We start from the raw sequence: 15,185 nt of genomic DNA, 5'->3' as shown, positions 1-15,185 counted from the left end.
CTTTAGTGAAATATTGCTCTAAAAATCAAATTACTGCAGTACAGTTAGCTCCTTTACGCTTGAATAAAATTTTCTTTAGCATACATTTAGGCTGATAACACATTATATATATATATTTTTTTTTTTTTAACTTTTTAATGCACATTTACATACACTTTTTACAGTTATTTTCAACATATCAATTCAGCTGTGCTACGCTATAAGGAAAGCACATAAATTATATAAAGAATTCATGACTGCCAACGAAATATTAATGCATCTTTTGATTTAGTGCTTATGGCACCAATAAATTAGTTGTGATTATGCTTATGTCAAAGCTGTTTTTTATGATGCCTTGCTTATTTTTATTGCATATTGAAAGCGAGTAATGCGATACTGATAACATATCGCTGAGAGCTTTCATTTTGTGTGCGTGCTTTCGTGCTTACTGCGGCGCTTAAAGCTTTTACTGCTATAAGCAAGTATGCGGAGCATAATTTCAACATCAACATCGAATATTGAAGACGAGCTTATATACAATARGTYGGAATTTTGATTGGAAATATGRAAAGACTCTTTCGACTACCCAATATTATCATATTTTAAATATATTTCAGCTACTAGCACTTCAAAATAAATTCAGAAATCCGTTTGAAGAGAAATTTTGTTTACAGATTACAAAAAAAAAAAAAAAAGAGTAGAACGAAATCCATTAAGCTTTAGTCAACACAGTAAAGCGCTCGACTGCCTGTTTACTTCGCCTCGAACGCGCAAGAGTTTTGAAAAACAAACCGATTTCTCTTCGGCAGCTAAAATATTTATGCGCGAGCGTTACGGATATGCCAATAAAACTGTCAGCTGTCACACGCCCCCACATATACGCTGTGCTCTCAGCAGATATGTAGCGGCTCCAGGCGCAAATAGTGCACACCTTCAGCCACTTTCATAGCTTCTCGCGCAAACTTGTTTATTTCTTTTAATGCTTTGCTGTTATAGTTTCGCTATTATTTTTCAYATATTTMACTTACGGCGCTACTATCTTCGGCATTTTATCGCTGGCGTACGCAGTCTGCTCGTGCTTGCTGTTGTTTTGGTTGCGACCGCTTGCAGTGCGCTGGGCAAAAGTTATTATTCAAGTTTGTTTGCAGACTTTTAGGCGTCATACGTGCTGCTCACAAATACAAGCGCTATATAAACACACACATACACATATACACATAGCGTATACCAATGGCGCATACACGCGCACTTATGCGTTATGCAATAGGTTTGTGTTGGAACTGGGTTGCGCATTTTATCTCCGCAAACACACACACACACACATAAGCGCGCCTAAGTGGAAATTATGTTGGAATTATAAAACTTTACTATCGCTGCTTCTGWGTGTATGTGTGTGTGCTTGCTTCTTTCGCTTGCGCAGCTGCAATGCTCGTATAMTTCTTACATAACTCGCATAAAGTTTCGAAGTGGATAAAATATCGCCCGAGTTCTGCTTTAATAAATCGTCGAAGGAAGTTTTTGGTTACATCAAGTCAAAATAATAATTTTATATAAACATTTCTTGTTTGTAACAAATATTTATTATTACAATGGCAACTATATATAACTCTTTATATTTTTGATTTGTCTTTCACTGCAAACGCAGTGCTTAAAAGTACGAAAAGATGAGTTTCAGCTGTGTAAAATATTTGCACAAATTTTTACTTAATTTTCTATACACAAAAATTAAAAAAAACTATTACTAACACTTCTCACACTCAAAGTTTCCTTTAAAGTAGTGTTAGCTATTACTAAAGAAACGTTTTTCGTAGCATATTTCACGCTGCTTTAACATTCGTCGCTGCCGCCGAACAATGGCAAATTAATGTTAATGATTTTAAGTGCAAAATGCTGGCAGCCCATAGAGRCGAGTACAGAGACAACAGTGTATTCTTTTGTTAATTCGCTTTATGCTTCAAATTTCCTGTTGTTCTTTCCATTCTAACTGTTCTATTCAGTGCAATGTGGCGTCATTGTTCGCTGCATTGTTTGCGCGCCTAAAAGCCCGCAATGCCGCAGCACGCAGCACGCATCACTGCCGCCTGCATACTCAGATAGCTGGCAATACACACACACCCACATATATGCGCACATGCAAATTTGACCAATACACTCACATATATGCATGCGCGCCCACACGCTGCTCSAAAGTGGCATCATCCTGTGCTTTTGTTGCAAACTCGTGTCTTCTTCTTCGTTTTYAGCCAGCTTTTGTGGCTGCGGGTGCATGTGCCTTGTTTGCCAATGTTGCTGCGCATATTTACTATCATTAACACAGTTTTTGTTGTTGTTACTTTTCACTTGCTTTTGTTAAAATAATGTTCATGTAAGTTAGTCTACACAGCAGATTTGCATTGTGTGCCATTGTCTTCCATTTTTTTCGTGTTTCTTCCTTTTTTATGTTTTTTTTTACTGTTTTTGTAAAGTGTGTCATTCGACTGCTATTGTCTGCTCAAGCGTCGCGTGCAAGGACAATAATTAATAGAGTGTGCGTTGGCAATTATTTGTAGTTGCTCTTGGGCTCGGATATGCACAAGCGCAGCTTTGATGCCAGTCTCTAATGTGTTTGGTTTATGCGATCATTAGCTTAGTAATTTAAGTTCATTTATATATTATATGCATATGTACTTCATATTTTGACGTTATATATTTTAGTAGAAGGAGTGTGACTTGGCTAACTTTCTCAGGGCAAGATGCAAGGTTCTTTCTTTGTTTTCATCTTTATTTCAAAGCCGTATTGCTAGTTAAAGGTACGTCTAAGATAGATGGCGCCAGAGTAGGAATTGTGTCTAAAAAACGTATTACGTTACAATTTAGCACTTATTCAAAGTGTAAGTGAGTAATACAGCGCTAAGTATCCTCAAACTGGATTGTTTACCTAAATTAATACCCAACGCTTAACAAAATATAATTTAAATAATGAAATAATGTTCAGCGTGTAATAAAATTTCTCAATTTTGTTACAAATCTTGACTTTTTTCGACTTTGTTTCGGACCTATGTGACTGAAAGTAAGAATTTTCCATTTGCTCCGAAAACTAGGCAACTCTTTTTAAATCTTCAAATCAAAGAAAATGTTCAACAAAATTTTGCTAATATCTATTGTTTGCGTTTTTAATGGTTTTTGAAGAAAGACTAATCTAGATATGTTCTCACTGCCTTATGCATACCTTTCTAGCACTTTGGAAGAAAAGTGTGAAATATGATATATATGCATATATGTGACCTGGTCTACAAAAAGGGAGCTAACGTGCGAAAACTAGTTTTCTGGGAAACAGCTGTAAAAACTCAACTAAACTAAAACGTGAAAATTTATTTTTTTACACCAGGTCACATATACATATGTATACATACTCATATAGAAGAGTAGCAAACCATCAGTAAGAGTTACCAATTTAGTTATACCCTGAAAAAAGAACATCGTAGGTGCTATAAAATATAAATAAATATATAAATAATCAGCACCGAGAGCTGAGTCGATTCAAATCAGTGTGTCTATCCGTACGTACATATATACGTGATGTAGCCCTTTAGTTTTTTACATATCGGTCTGAAATTTTGTACACGTCACTTTCTCAGCAAGAAGCTGCTCATTTGTCGGAGTTGACTATATCGGATCACATTAGCATAAAGCTGTCATACAAACTGAACTATCGGAATCAAGTGCTTATATGACAAACTTTTTTATTTGACGGGCTATCTTCAAGAAATTTCGCATACKTTATTTTCTAAAGCAAAGGTGCAATCTCCGAGAAAATTATTCTGATCGGGTAACTATAGCGTATAGCTGTCATACAAACTGGCCGGTCAAAATCAATGAAAACTTTTGTATTTGACAAGTTACCGTTATAAAATTTGGCATAGATTATTTTCCAAAGCAAGGATATAATCTCTGATTTTTTTTTTTTTTGTTCTAAATCGGGCTACTATAGCATACAGCTGCCATACAAACGAACGATGAAGATCAAGTGCTTGGGTGAAAACTTTTTTATTAGACAGGCTATCTTTACAAAAGTTGACTTGAAATTTCTTCAAAGAAAATGACACAGTTTTACAAAAGGCTTCTTCCGATCGGAACACTACAGCGTAAAGCCGCGATACAAACTGACGGAGCGCAAGCGAGGTTTTGTATGTAAAATTTTCTACTTCTGTGAGTATTATAGCTTTGGTGCCCAAATTAACATTTTTTCTTGCTTTTCCTTGTAAAAAATGCGTAGAATTTTTATTTTATTGTGCAAAGTCAAAAGAAACAAAACAAAAAAAAAATATTTCATTAGCATTTGGATTTTTTTCAACAATAAATAAAATTAAAATAAAGACTGACACACATATATTATTCAAATTGTTTACATTTATAACTTTTAGCAGAGATTAAAAATAATTTTAGTAGAAAAATAATTAGTGCATATGCTCAACTATATATTTACAATGTAAACAAACACAAACACAAATTGAGAAATACAAAGTCGAGTTAATAATATCAATGYAGAAAAATTAAACTAACACACACTTTAAAAATGAAAAATGTTGAGCACTTCTAATTTGAATATATGCAAATGTGTGTACAAACATACATATGTACATGTATATACAATGTATATAATATTTTGCACGCAAGTGTCATTTCGCGAATTTGCATAAAATGTGCAAAAATCTAGATTACTCAAAGCATTACATTGGCTCTAATCAACTATGCACAACGCCAACAACAACAACAACAGTAGCTACTCGGAAAACAGTTACTGCGCGCTCTGCATGTCGACATGAAAATGTGCGTGTGTGAGTGCACTCAATAAAAATGCAAAATTTGCCAAGCAATCAAAGCGAAAAACCATAAACTAAACTGGGCAGCTGGAGCAGCGCTGAACCACTATTCGTGTATGTATGTGTGAGTGTGTGTGTGTGCCGATGGAAGTCCGGCAACAATGTTGTTTTCGAGTTTTCCACCAAATGTTGTTTGGTTACAAAATTAAAATTCCTGTGTGTTCGCTTGCATGAATTTCCAAAGCGCACCTGTGTGTATACGTTTGTGTGTGTGACGAAGTTGATATGTACAAGTATTACTATATATTCGCGTAGTCCTTGAATTGCGGTGCAGGAGGCATTTGGAGCATAAATGTCAGCCGCAGACTTCTCACTGTCAATCCAACCGAACTGCAGTCACAAACACATGCACACCCATACACCCACACAGCAACATATTATAATCACATGTTGCCATGATGTTGGCATAGCCCTTGGTCAATTTCTTGCATTCAGCAGCACTCAAAATCCAAAAAAAAAAAAAAAAAAAAAAAAAACAGAAGGAAAAGAAACGAAAAATTGATGAAAATGCAACCATGGCGCTCCCATTGACAGCGCAACCGTGGCCGTTGGGCGCACCGTTACTCTGCCGAGCTGTGCGTAAAGGTGTGCATGTAAGCGAATAAATTTCATGATGTATGCACTTTGTTGTAGTTGCAGTTGTTGTTGTTGCCACTGCTGGCGGTTTTTGCATGCTGATGCGATTTCGGTGAGTCGCACACATAATGGTATATGCGTGTGTGTTGATGCACTTTTCTCTGCAATCAGCGTAGCCACACAATTTCGGCAAGTCGGCATGCCCTCAACRTTGTTGCAAGCAACGGCAAACGCACTCACCTAAAAGTGCACAAACATGTATGAACATGCACTAAATAAATGGCTACGTATGTGCGTGAGTGTGTGTGTGTGTGTAATTCGAATTATCGACAGCGTGCACATTTGTCAGTTGAGCCAACTTTTTTGTGCACTCTATATCCATCACTGTCCACGCCCTTACACCCGCAATCGCCCTCTCTCCTGCGCTCCATTAATTGATGCCCATKTTAAGCGAGTGGCACTGTGTTGAATTCGGCTTCCATCAGGATATCCCGTACAGAGCGACTTACATACAAATGAAATCATACAACAATTGAGGAAAAAGGAAATTCGATTTTAACGGTATTGTCATTCGAAATGATATAAAGCGCACAACTACGAGCTGCATATCCAGTATACAAATAAAAAACTCTCAACAAATGTGTGTGTGTGTGTGTATGGGCAGCTTACATCGGTCAACGGCTGACCAGTTGGTTGCTGGGTCGTTGGCAGCATTAATGAATTGCCAGTGTATTTTAGCCAAAATCATTGCAACCCTGCTAGTCGGTTGATCGAACGATTGCAATGATTGGTTGCGGTTCATTGTAATTGCCAGTTGCCCCGTTGCCATGGAGATTTTGTGTACCTCTTGGTTATTTGCATTTTTATAATGAATTGATGCAATGCAAACTAAACTCAGCAAGTTTTCGRGGCAATGCATCAATGACGTTGACCCGCAGAGCTAAATTTATTAATCAGTAGAAAATCGGGGATTGATTTGATTAAGTTTGTGCAACGTTTTCAATACTCAACTCAAATGTTTGCCTTTTTTTTGGAGGAGTTTGAACGAACATAGTAAAGGGCTAATGGTTATCGAAATCAAGGAAGCGTTGAAATGATTCTATCTTAACATCTTCCAAAAAGTTGATGCAGCTGGAATCCTTTAATATATTCAATCGTGCTGTTGGAGTCCGGATTGGGGAGTGTTCAGCCAGAACTCTTACAACCACTGAAAGGTGGACCTTACTGAGAGCAAAGAGTTCTTTAGACCGTCTGCGATATATCGTGCGGCAGAAGAACCTCGCGACTGCACAGCTGCTGGCAGTCGGCCAGAGCTTGCTGCTTTGGTCTAAGACCCAACAGTCTAGTAGTGAGCCACAGGATGCTAAAGAAGCTCCTACCCGTTTCATTTCTCTTTCAATGAGACGAAAGCGTGTATCCTAGCCTTATAGTTTCCCGCAATACCGCTATAGTCAAGTTCCGTACTGAGAACGAAGAGTACTTCCTATGATTTACCCTGAAACTTCGCGACTGCGAAGCCTCTGGCGGTCGACCAGCGCTTGCTTATTTGGTCTGAGGCCTAACATTTGTGAGCCACAGAAATCTAAAGGAGCTCCTACCCGTTTCTATTCCACTTTTATTGAGACCGAAGCCACTGCTCATGAGCTTTACAGTTTCCCAAAATACCGTTATAATCAAATATCCATGTCTAGTCATGAAATAACTCGATTCTAGAAATAGAGAGTCGAGACATCCATTCACTAGGATTGCGCGAGTTGCCTTACTAAAGGAGTGGATAGTCAACTCTCTGAAAGATGTGGTGCTCTGGAGCAGCAGATCTATTGCTATCTTTATAACATCCACCTTGGCTTGAAAGACTCTGCAGTGGTCAGAAATCCGAAACTTTTAACTGATGGAAAGTTTCTGACAGTGTACTCCTCCATCAATCAAGAAAAGGAAAATACTATGCTATAAAAAAATTATTTTTTTATAAATGACTAAGCCGGGAAATTGATCTCAATAATAAATAGCCACAAATATGTCACCAATTGGTAATTTTGCATGATAAAAGCGCAGAAAGTGAGTTTTACCTGTGAAAACTAAAAAAGAGAGCATAAGCTCTGGATCAAACAATTTCTTCATATTCATAACCTATAATCAATCTTTTCAGTATTCAGTCTTAATTCAAAAAGCTTCAAAAAATCTTCTTATTTAAAAAGCTTTCATGTTCCATACCGACGAAAGAGCGTAGTTATGAAAAATACAGAAAAGTTTAACTTGCAAACAGAGGCGACACTATGGGGCAAAATTTCGAAAAAAAGAGACAATTTTTAGTATCGATATTATAAGGAATTTTGAAGGACTTTCCAATAACTTTGTTTTCAATTTATCCGAAAAAGTCATATGGCTTTCGCCGGTAAGTATTCTGGTCACTTCTTTAGCATTGTTCTTGCTTAAAGTTGTATATTTTTCTGAAGGAATCCAAGCATGAAAAAAACATTCGATGATGAAAAATCCATCAAAAATATTAATTCGATTTTCGAATTTTGTAAAACCTATGAAAACAAAGTCGGAGTCCTAAATGTATTGGCCTTCCAAAGAGTGCCAATAAACAAATAYAGTCGTTTAGTTTTTATGAAATTTCCAATAGATCAAGAATTTGCATACTTAAGTCTTTGGAACAATTACATTATATCAAGCAAAAATAAAATTACCAACAACCAACACACGCTATGCGCTGAAACTAAGTTTTTGGCCTTCAGTTGCAGTGCATAAACTCTGCATTAGGCGAGGCTATAAGTATAGCGACACATGGGATCAGCAGCACAACAAAAAAGGGCGCCAACACGCTGTGACAAGAAATCTTTTGCACCTATTTGTGTAAGCGTATTGAAGCGTTTTCAGGTATTGCTTGCCTACATTTAGGCGTTGACAATGGCAAACTTCGGCGCAGAGAACGGATGTATTTGCCATTGTGCTGTAGTGTGAAAATGCAAAACTTTTTATCGGCGTGCGCAATCTCAAAGAAGGTGTCGATGTGTAGTTAAAGACAGCAGGCTTCTACTCGTGTGTGCATGTGTGTGGTTGTGTGGGAATTAATCTGCTAATTTTACAACGTGTAATTCGGCAAGTAAGACAAAGAAAACACAACCCTATGCAAATACTCGTCGAACGCTTGTTATTGGCATAAAACTTGGGAATTTGAGAAATTGTATGCGCGCTTGAACTGCTTGACAATAATAGCGAGGGTGTTCATGTTATGCTTGCTTTGACTTGACTTAGTGCGAAATTTCACTTTGCTTTCATATGTAGGCGTCAGTGTAACTTACTTTGCAAACTAAGATCTTTCTGGTGTAATTGTTAACTTTCGCAGCGCCAGATGTCATAAGTATTTTACCCATAAAAATGAAAAAGGTTGTGTAACTTCAATATAAAAATCATAAGACTTGCTGTCGTTCATTATTTTATTTAGCGATAATTTGTTTCTGTGTACTCTCGAACGATTAATCTTATGTAGAACTAGGTCTACCATGGATCATRTGTCATAATTTTCTCATTATGGAAAATTTCACGAAATTCTCTATAATTTTAAAAATGAGAGCAAGAGAAYATATATTTYCCCAAATTTCCAACAATACAGTAGTGAATTATTTATTAACTTTTACCATTTGTTTTTTTTACTAAGGACCTTTGGCAATTGATGCGGTTTCTGTATGTTCTGCAGTTGCCAGTATGTCAAATTTAATGACAATTGTAGCCAAAGCTAACAAACTCATTATTGTTACAATTTTGTTGAATCCTGTGACAAGAATCAGAACAATAAGGGGAAAAGTTGTTTGAATTTTGTATAATTGGTCACCAAAATCGAATTTGACAGTTGACTGTCATTTAAGTCATATTTCTCACTAAAATCGAGTTTGACATTATTATTGGATTCTATGACTTTCATTCAAGAAATATTCTTGGTAATTGGCATTTGATCATAAACATATATTTTAACAGCAGCGCCATCTATCGAACACATTTTTCTTTTAGGACATGGCATTTATATGAGAACCAAATACATACTAAATCCGAATAGACCAGGGAAGTTTTCAAGACAAATAGATAGCAGGATGAAATTCATCAGAAACGAAAATAAAAWTATTAGACATTAGAGGAAACCTAGTTTACGGGGTAACAGAGGTTGGCAAAAGTAAAGTGACGGTATTGGTAATATTTTTAAGGTTTAAAACTGGTTTATATCGATTTCCGRCAAAACTACGAGTCCAATAGAAAAARGTTATATSGCATTGTTGTGGATAATGAAAAGGTCTATAACTTTTGTACACAAAATTGTTTCACATAATCTCAAAATATGTATGAAAAATTTCAAATGACCCAGTTTTTGTGCGTCTTTTCAAATTATATTTCAGAATTTTTTTTTCCATGAAAGTACACTAACCAACTTATCTTTTTATGTCCGGAASATGTTTTTTTTTTWWWWWWAWRWRKTTTTTTYMWKRWWWTKRMCYAATRTCTCAAAAAATTTCARATTTTCAATCAGARCTTTTCATTTTCTCTTTTTCTGGCAATGGGTTTTACTCTACTATGAATTTCCTCTTTCTTTAATTATTTGTACTAAGGCTTCTGAACTAGCCTAGAAGAATGGCTTTAAGGCTRTTTTAAAAAGTATTGCGATACCAAGCCGAGCTGTCTGATAGAYGTTTGTTTCACATGGTTAATCCTGAGTAAGCCGTCAGACGTACCAGAAAAACATGAATTTGGTTATTATTTGGTCGTTATGTTTCACTGATTTACTTATTGGAAACCAACCAGAATTCTTCAGCGCACCCACAATTCTTAGAAGACTTTAACTTTCAACAAAATACATAGACAAATTATAATCCAAGGCTTAGAGATATTAGAGCTTAAAGCAAACCTTAAATCCAGCATAAATTACATATTTCTCATTTTGCTTTCTTCACTTAGTCCTCAAACAAAAAACAAATTGTAATATTTTACAGTTGTTTAAGCATTGGCAAATACATCTGATGATTGCTGTACAAATTTATGGATTTATTTACTGATTGGCGAGGTAATCAAAACACGCACACGCACGCACAGGCGAATAGTATATTCCACGTTTAATTCGTTTCCCCTATCCACATCGGCTATTTGCACACAAATCCAAATCTATTTTCCAGCTATCAGTGCGTTATTGCATTTTCGCATAAACATTGTATTTGCATTTRGAATTATGTCATGTTAACGAGAAAACAAACACAAAATTGCAATTTTAAATTTCCCAATAGCCCAATAGGCGGTACGAAGGCCGAGAGGCCGACTGAATTTTTTCATTTCAAATGCAAGGAGCATAACCGTGAGTGTGTGTGTTTGGCAAAGCTACGAGTTAACCACAAATTCAATTTTCTTGTCGAACTCAGATATGTGATCGACAACGAAATATTCTTTGAGGAGCGAAGAAGGCAGAGAAGCATGTGTGTGGTCACACATGCATGCACACAAACATATAATACATGTGKGTGTCTATGACAAGCGGAGCAATTTGTGCTTCAGGCACATCATCCAATGACATGCGGCAGACAGAGATTGATGCATTGAAGGCAATKTAACAGTAATTTTTAGTTGAGCTAAAAAAAAATGTTTTTGAAGAGAATGGACTGTAAATCATTTACCGAGATCACATACATATATATGGCAGAAGCCGAATTTTAGTAGCTGTAGACCATCCTTGAGTCAACATATTCCTAAAATTTCTACTGCTTTAGACCGAAAAATACCGTTCGACCCTTCATAACAACAAAATTATAAATTTAATAACTCTTTTCATAAAAGTATAGCGTCAACATTTACCCCTTCTCAATTGCAGATGACGCCGCTGCAATGAGGACGATCCGTTAGCGGCATTGACTATGGGACCAGAGGCATGGGCGTGTGTGCGGACCCTGGGTCTTACCGGTGGTGTCAGGCATTAAGCCGGTCGCGATCATCGTTCGCCACAAACAACAACAACAACAACAATAACGATTGTTACACTACAACAACAACAACAACAACAGAAAATTCAAACAATATCAACCAGCAGGCGATTTCACACCAAGCTGTAATAACAAAAACAACAACCATTTCGAAATCACTTGCAAACCGCAAATCAACGAAAATCCCAACAATTGATGAAAATTCGAAAATCAACCAAAGCAGCAGAGAGCCAGCGCACAACAAGAGGGCGAGCAGCAACAACAATAAGTATAGCAACAGCATAAACCGCTGGCAGCAAACTCATCAGTTTATCATATTACTGCTGGTTTTGCTGTTGCAAACCACACATGCAAACATACCAGGTGAGTGATAGTCAAATATTTTTTCTTTTGATAAAAAACTCTAAAAGTTCTCAAAATTTGGTTGGGAATATAGAAAGTAAGGTTAGGATATGCTGAGAGTCTTTTCCCAATTTTTCAATTTTTTTTTTTTTGTTTTTTAGTTTTTTTTGTCAAGAAAATTATTGAAGTAGAATATTTGTTATTAGCTTTAGTAACTAATTTAGCTTTCACACCAATGCAAATATATAGTATATTAGAGGCTAGTCTGGAGCTACTTGGCATTTGAGAGCTTTTTATAACAACTCAAGCACACAACACTTCTAGGCGCTTCAGCATATGACCACCATAAGTGCGTTGTTGTTGTGCTTTCAATACGAAAATTCTGTAATTTACTTGACCACGACACATAACGCAGGCCGCCGGCTAGTAGATCCCGTTAACAAATATAAAAGTGCAAAGCAGCAACGCTAGCGTCCCCGGCGGCCCCCTCATCGCTATCAAAAGCTTGTCCGGTTGACAATCGAAATGGAGATTTAAAAAAAAAAAAAAAAAACATGGAAATCACAAAAGAAACAAGACAAAAGCTGCGAAAGAGCCAAACCGACAAAAAATTGAGCCACAAACACACACACACACACAAGCAACGCGGCGGCTGTGCCACGGCCAGGCAGGTGGATTGCGGCAGCTGAATTTTAATTGAATTCCATGCAATGCTGTGTCAGCAGCGCAGAAAAAGGGAAAGACAAACAACAGGATATTGCATTTGCGCGGCGCTGGCGCTGTTTATTGTTGTTCTGATGGCAGACCCTTCTAGGCGGAAGTTTATGCAAGCAAATGTGCTGCGGTGTGTATGTGTGTGAGTGGGTTGATTGTTTATTCGCTTGGTGATTGAATGCTCTCTTGCCGGACGTGTCAAGTGAATAGCCGCGTCCATAAAATGAACACCGAAGAACTGCTTCCGATTTACAAGAGCAGCCATGCTGCGGCGTTGCTCTTATTCGTCCATACCGCCAATAATATTGATTACAAGTTTACACACTTCTAGTAGTAAGGGCTTTAACTGCTCCTCCACTTCACTTCAACATCGCAATTCCACAATGGAATTGATACATAAGCGGTAAATGAATGGAGTTAGGTATATRCATATGTATGTGTGTCTCAACTATTTCCTCCGAGCATTTCCTGGTCTTTTAAGTGAATTATAATTATTGCTAAAGCCGTTTGTGTTGCTCAACCGAGTAAAAAGTCATCAAGACGGTCCATTGTCAAAGCACTGAAAAGCACTACCAACAGGCCACTCAGATTTCCAAACCAGATACTGCCTGCCATATTTTTGTGCCTTTATAAGACATTTTTATGAAAGCAACGTGTGCCCTGCAATGTTCGACTCATTGATGAACTCAAGGTTAACATTAGTTCCGGAATTGCTGTTCCSCTTTGAAATTATGAAAAAATAAATTGAAAAGGCAGCAAGGATAGTTTACTTCCTTGATATTAATTCCAAATATATTCGAAATTAATTGGTAAGGTCCAAATTAATTATAATTATACTAAATAGCATGGGTCACCCTGTATTTAACAGCAAAAATCAATCAATTATCCATGTTATAATATTATTCAAAGCTATTGCCATACTTCAAATCTGCATTAGGGTAGGTCAAAAAAGACAGTGGAGCAAAACCACAAGACTATAAGACTATGGATGATGCGCGAATATAATGTCCAGAGTTAGGCATAAGGCAACCTCTGAAGTTGCCGGACCACCGCCGTACATTTTAAGCAGAGGCCTTTGCTATTGCGAAAGCCGCGGAGCTGGTCTCTAGTGCACCTGCAGGCAATTCCAGAGTCAGCATCTACGTAGACAGACAAGCAGCAATCCAGACAGTAACTTCGTATCGCATATCGGCCCTAAGTGTGTTGGAAAGCAGTGTATCAGTGAAAAGTGTTGCCAGAAGTAAGCAAATTAAGTTCTATTGCGTGTCAGGCCACAAAGGCATCCAAGGCAATGAAATAGTGGACGAGCTTGCCAAGAATATTGAAAGGCTAACATCCGAAAACGTGATCAACATTGGCAAAGCCATGCATTGTCTGTACGACGATCTTGACAGAAKCATGGTMAATAAAACCAAAACCCRAWGGAATGTGCTATCTATGTGCAAAACTRCAAAAGTCATGTGCAAAACGGTAGATCGGAAGTACACAGAAGACCAGATTATGTCTGGTGGCGACACATGTCGATGGACCGACAAGCTCACAGATCGACTTGCTGACAGATCGAGAAGACTGCAGGAATTGCCTAGAGCTGGGCACCAGAGAAAGAAGGGAGTATCTCTTGTACACTCTTCTGGCAATGGCGAGACTATGCTGTAAGCATCTGAAATCCTCACGGTATGACGCATTTAAGGAGGTTTCGATAATGAGGCTGTAGAGTCTTTTGAAATTCATTACAAGCGCAGGCATCCTAAAGGATGACTACGCTTCATGGACCTAGTAACTGAACGCCGTCTGGTATCGCAGAAGAAAAAAACTGGCCTATGCGAGGCTCATTGGTCTATCAAATTAACCTAACCTAAAAAAACTAAGATTATTTTGTTTAATTTAAAAGAAACAAAAATTGTCCTGAAATAACCAAACTTCAAATGTTAAYATCTTTTACYTGYAAACGGTTAGGTTTGCGAAAATACCGAACGTTTTTTGAAAGACATACAAATTTTCTTATAAAACGGAATAATTTTACAGATAGTTGGAAGCGCGATGTGAAACTTTATTTATTTATTTTTGAATCTTTCTGAAAATAAGAACCTTCACGTTAAATTTGAGAGCTCATCCTTGGAAATGGTGGTGGGTTTAGAGGTGCCTACAAACCAATGTCTAAGAGGACGAAGCGAAAAAAAATAAAATAAAATCAAAAAAATACTTTTTTAACCCACCTTAATGTACACGTTAAATGTACATATGTATGTATTTTCGCAGTAAAAAATATTTATTGCWCAGAGAAAGAGAAGACATTAATATCAATATACAAAATTGGAAAAATATGGAAGACGTTTTATAAAGAATTTCAAAAATGTGCATCGCCACTCAAAGTCAAACACGCGCAAGCAAAATGAAAAAAATGGCGAACACGTGTCGAATAAAAGCGCTTTAGAACTAACGGTATGAGATCAATGGCTCGTCATAAATCAAAATAATGTCTTTTGAAAAGTAAAAGCGCAAACTGAAAGCACGGAAATTAAAGGCTGAAGAGAAGGCAAACCAAGAAAAAAAAACAAACAAACGTATAAAAAGAAAAGAGAAAAAAACAGCAAACAAAAAAAAAAAAAAAAAAAAAAAAAAAAAAAAAAAAAAAAAAAAAAAAAAAAAAAAAAAAAAACACGAAGCTAAAAGCAAATAAGCGCCACGAGTGAGCTGCAAACAAACAAAGAACGACGCTGAAAGAGAGATGAATAGCGAACACGACATAGGC

At 37.0% G+C, this 15,185-nt stretch overlaps 1 protein-coding gene across 1 annotated transcript in view; it reads left to right on the top strand.

Annotated features, from left to right (window-relative positions):
• Positions 1–15,185, top strand: part of LOC108973169 (protein turtle-like) — a gene marked incomplete at its 3' end in the record, with an annotated part of 77,217 nt that overhangs the window by 34,474 nt on the left and 27,558 nt on the right. Inside the window, exon 3 of the mRNA XM_018940233.1 lies at positions 11,269–11,740. Within this exon, the coding sequence (XP_018795778.1) occupies positions 11,326–11,740 (415 nt within the window). The remainder of the gene's footprint in view (positions 1–11,268; positions 11,741–15,185) is intronic.

This window comes from Bactrocera latifrons, unplaced genomic scaffold (assembly GCF_001853355.1).
Source record: "Bactrocera latifrons isolate USDA-ARS-PBARC rearing strain unplaced genomic scaffold, ASM185335v1 scaffold_462, whole genome shotgun sequence".
NCBI classification, from domain to species: domain Eukaryota; kingdom Metazoa; phylum Arthropoda; class Insecta; order Diptera; family Tephritidae; genus Bactrocera; species Bactrocera latifrons.
This window is presented reverse-complemented; position numbering and strand designations above follow the sequence as displayed.